At 53.4% G+C, this 4,436-nt stretch overlaps 1 protein-coding gene across 1 annotated transcript in view; it reads right to left on the reverse strand.

The window, feature by feature from the left end:
* Positions 1 to 4,436, reverse strand: part of TMEM200C (transmembrane protein 200C) — a 6,527-nt gene extending 2,091 nt beyond the window's left edge. Inside the window, exons 1-2 of the mRNA XM_040479354.1 lie at positions 4,085 to 4,436; positions 28 to 1,173 (exon numbers count right to left, since the gene is read on the reverse strand). Coding sequence (XP_040335288.1) covers positions 28 to 1,078 — 1,051 coding nt within the window. The 5' untranslated portion in view covers positions 1,079 to 1,173; positions 4,085 to 4,436. The remainder of the gene's footprint in view (positions 1 to 27; positions 1,174 to 4,084) is intronic.

The following is a 4,436-nucleotide window of genomic DNA, read 5'->3' on the forward strand; positions in this document are numbered from 1 at the left end:
CGCCGCTGCTGGCGGCCGCGGTGGCGGCGGCGGCAGCGGCCACAGCGGCGGCGGCAGCGGCGGCGGCCCGGCGACGTCCAGCCACGCCCGAGCGCTCGCGGTAGATGCTGTACACGGCCTCCGTCAGGCTCGGGGACTCCCGCGGGCAGCGCGGAGACGAGGCCAGGTCCGGCGGGGACGCGGCTTCCTTGGCCCCGCCACCGCCCCCGCCTAGCGCCGCGGGGTGAGGCCACGAGCCCCTGGCCAGCAACGCCGCCGCCCCGAAGGCGTCCCCTGAGCCGCCGCTGCAGCTCCCGGGCTTCAGCTCCAGGCCCCGCGACTGCACGTAGCTGAGGAAGCCGTTGAGCGGCGCGGTTCCGGGGGTCGCCGAGGTGGGGGCGGAGGACGAGGAGGCGGCGGCGGCGGCCGCAGCCGCGGCGGCCGCCAGGTCTTTAGCGCGGAGGCTGTGCACGTCGATGACGGTGGAGTAGAGGTCCCGCAGGTTGATGATCTTGGTCTTCTTGTCTCGGTTCTCGTGGAGCACCGCGTTGGCGCAGATGAAGAGGAAGATGCCTATGCCCATGATGAGGGGCCCGAAGACCTTGAGCTTGTCGGAGTGCAGGTATCCGGAGAAGATGCGGAAGAAGAAACCCACGGACGAGGAGGAGGACGAAGGGGAGGCTGACCGCGCTGGAGGGGTGCTTCGGGGCGCACCCACCGAACTGGAGTTGACACCCCCCGGAGTCCCCAGGTGGCTCCTGGACCGGTTTTTGCTCCCACTGCTGCTGCTACTGGCCGTGGTCGGGACGCGGTGGCCGCTGGCTGCGGGCGGCAGCTGCTTACCCCCTTCCCTATTGGCCCCGTTGGCCTTGGGCCAGTAGCCCACCACCGCCATGGCTATGCCCACCAGCAGCACCAGGATCCCGCAGAGGGCAATGAGCCCCGAGATGGAGCACAGCTTTAGCTTGCCTTTTACCACCACCACGTCGTTCTTGCGCCTTTTCTTGGCTTTCCGCTTGCGTTTGGGGACCTGGCTTGGGGGCCGGAGGGGATCCTGCTTTCTGGCGGAAATCCTCAGTAGGCCACCGGTGGCGATCATGGTGAGCCGGTGCGGTGCGCGGCTAGTTTCTGGGGCGGAGGCTTGAGTAGTGGGGGGCGCCAACTGCCCACTAGCTGCTCGGCCACCTCCTCCTGCTGCAAAGCAGAGGAAGACAGTCAGAGGGTATAGGCTTGGCTGCAGCAACATCCCACGCGTTGCGACTGTCCCGCTCCCAGGTCTCGCCACATGTGTACCCCCCCCCCCCCCAGCCCAGGGCTACCCACTAACTGGAGTGCCGAATGTAGAGGCCAGGGGGTGGGGTAGATGGATTAGGGCCGAGAAACGCTGTTGCAATCACTGATAGGAGGTGATAAAACAATTTGAGAGAAAGCCTTCTTTCTTCCCCCTCCCTCGTCCCACACACTCTGTAGGTGATATTCCAGCAAGGCTCATTTCAAACCCTCCCAGCTGGCAGCTGAAGGAGGGCTGACCATTAGTAGAAACTAAATGTGGGGGCTCAAAGAGGTGGTTGAGGACTTCCGTGGCAAAAGCCTTTCCCTTTGTCCTGTGGGAATAGGAAGATTGCCCAAGGGAGCAGTTCAGGAGGTTCAAGTCTCTAAGCAGAGGAATTTGTCAATGTTTAGCTCAAAGTCACTAAAACAGTCACAAAAGTTACTGTTTTATAATGACAAAAGCAATTTTCATCACTGGATGAAAATGAAAGGTCACATACTGGCAGGCAGACGGCTTATATACTGCAGATAATTAATGGAGAGTTCATTTCGGGGAGAACACCAGAACTACGTCAATCCTCTGATAATAAATCCCTTTCCAAAGTTGTCTCCCACCTCTTGATGTTCCTACAGCTAAAGACAAGCAGCCTTTTCCTCATCACTTTTTTTGCAACATCTGGACAGCTTCTTGGGGTGGAATATTTAGTTTTAGGTAACTGGTTATGTAACTGAGCTCTTCCTTCTGGCCTCCTCTCCTCCCTCAGAGGAACTCCCTTAAAGGTATCATGTGCTAAACCTCATCAGGGAATTTAAGAAGTCCCCTAGAATCTCTAAGAGAAAGACCTTTTTTTTTTTTTTTCCTCCTGTGGGAAAATTACAATCTTAAAAAGAAAAAAAAAAAAAGCCACTCTGCCATAATAGCTTTCTGACCCCTTATTAATGTGCCAACAGCACTCTTCAGATTCCCAATATTCAAATGAATAGGCAATTAATTAGGTGCAGCAGTCTACATAATAATGATGATTTGCAGAATGACCTCTCCCCAAGTGAGAGCTGTTTTCTTCATGTTTCTCTCATGAGGTCGTGTTTAGGAAGGGAGGGTGGCAAGGATCCATGGACTATCCTATAGAAAGTTTGGTTGTTTAATATAATAAAGCCCAGGTAGGTAACTGCACAGATGTGTCTTTGCAGATATCTGTGAGCTTCTAAAAATTTCAATCCTGCTGGATCCCCAGAGTAAAACATTTTCTGTTCCATTGGTTGTGTTCTCTCCTATAATAGAGATGCTAAAATTAAGGGCATTGTATGAATTTGAAAGGCTCAGATACCACTCACAAGCCTTTTGGTATTTTGCCCTTTATGAAATAATTCATGTTTTCGAATAAATTACCCTTTGAATATGTGGGATTACTTAGGAAGAATTTTGCTTTTAATTGGTGCCTGGGTAAAGAGCTTTGGCCCTTGATCCCCTCCATTACATCAATATAGGCAGAATCTTTTCTCCACTGGTGGAAAAGCAAATGGTAATCAGCTCTTTGCAATGTTTGCAAATCAATGTCTCCTTGGAACTTAGTTGGCTTTCACTAAAGAGAAATACTAGGTAGGTTAGAGGGGTTCGTAGAGAATACATCTGTAAGCCTTTACAATTTTGTTTTAAAAAGAGGCTGCACCAGTAAGTACAAACAGATTGTAAAAAAAAAAAAAAAAAAAAAAAAAAAAAAAAGAGTAGCTACTGTTCATCTGTCATCCCCCAAAATAAGCACATTTATTGTGTAGTTGTAACATAGAGACTGCTGTTTTAAGTGATCCCTAGACGACAGCATCTTTAATGCAATAATCTGGAGATCTGCAGTTATTTTAAGGTTTTAGCAGCCAGACATTTTAGAAACAAACCTAGACTCAGTTGGCACAGTGGCTCTCCAAGAGGAGAGAAGGGCTAACGTTTTGTTGGGCATTGCTAAGGTGCACCAGAATGCTGAGCATCTTTGGGAAAGAAGGTATCCACATGTTTTTCTCCCCAATAAGGCGGCTTTGGCTTTGGGTAGACAGAATGTAAAGAAAATTGGAATGGATTTCAACAATCGTTTACAGATCTTTAAAATTAGTTTAATAGCTAGTAATTAACTCCCTAGTTTATTATTCCTTCAGCTCTGTTGAAAGCTGAACTCCATTATAATGTATTGCCATCTGACGTGAAATACTGACAAAAGTCAGATGGCAAGGAAGACCCACCTTTGAGGCTTTTCTTCATACATAATGAAGGGAAACAAACTTGGCAGTCGAGGTTGGCTGCCCTCGCAATTTACTGCCTGGTGCTGGTCTTTCCGTGGTTAAGGAATGGAGCATGGGGGAAAGCAAAGGAGGGATGTCTAAAAATACAACTGCTTCCAAGAGAGACATTCAAGTTTCTCTGCTCATGATGGATTAAGCTCCACTCGGCGTCTGAGGCTCCCAGCCCACAGGCTGGGAGCGCCCTGCCCTGCCCGGGACTCGATCCAGGTCCTCGACCCCCACTCCCTAATTGGCTGGACAGCGAACCCTTTGCCCTGCCTTTGGGTCTGCTTATTTCTGTTGGAGTCACATGAGTGCAGCAGCTGGGAGTCCGCCTCTGGAAAGAACAGAGGCAGGAGCGAAGTGAGGGCAATCCCGAGCTCGCTTTTTCTGGGCAGCGCATCCCGTGCAGCCCGCCTAGGAAAACGACTCTCCCCGAACAGCAGCAGCCCGGGGACCGGGGCTTGGGGCCGCAGGGGAGGGGAGGGGCGGCTCGGGGGCTGAGGACTCACGGAATTGCTCAAAATGGCAGCACTAAAAGCAAACAATATCGCTCACTTACCCGGGAAGGCTGGGGCAGGTCAGGGCCGGCGAACGGGCGCTCGGGCGACACAAAGGAACCATGGAGAAACTTTTTCAGCCCGAGCCGACGGCGGGGCGCAGGGACAGCGCCTCGGGGCCCTCCAGCCGAGCGCGGCTCAGCAGCCCAGCGGGGGCGAGCGCCCGCCCCAGGTTCGCAGCTCCCCCCGCTGCCGTGGCGGGAGCCATTTCCAAGAGTTTCCAAGAAGTGTCAGGTCCTCCGCAGCCCGCATCCTGCCTCGGAGCCGTGCTCCCCGCCGCCGCTCCTCCTGCGCCTCTCGGCGAGCCCCGCCGCGGCGCTCCCGGGCCGGCCCCAGCGCCTCTTTTGTGTGGCT

The sequence above is a fragment of the Herpailurus yagouaroundi genome, unplaced genomic scaffold, assembly GCF_014898765.1.
Source record: "Herpailurus yagouaroundi ecotype Mexico unplaced genomic scaffold, PumYag 142, whole genome shotgun sequence".
Classification (NCBI taxonomy): Eukaryota; Metazoa; Chordata; class Mammalia; order Carnivora; family Felidae; genus Herpailurus; species Herpailurus yagouaroundi.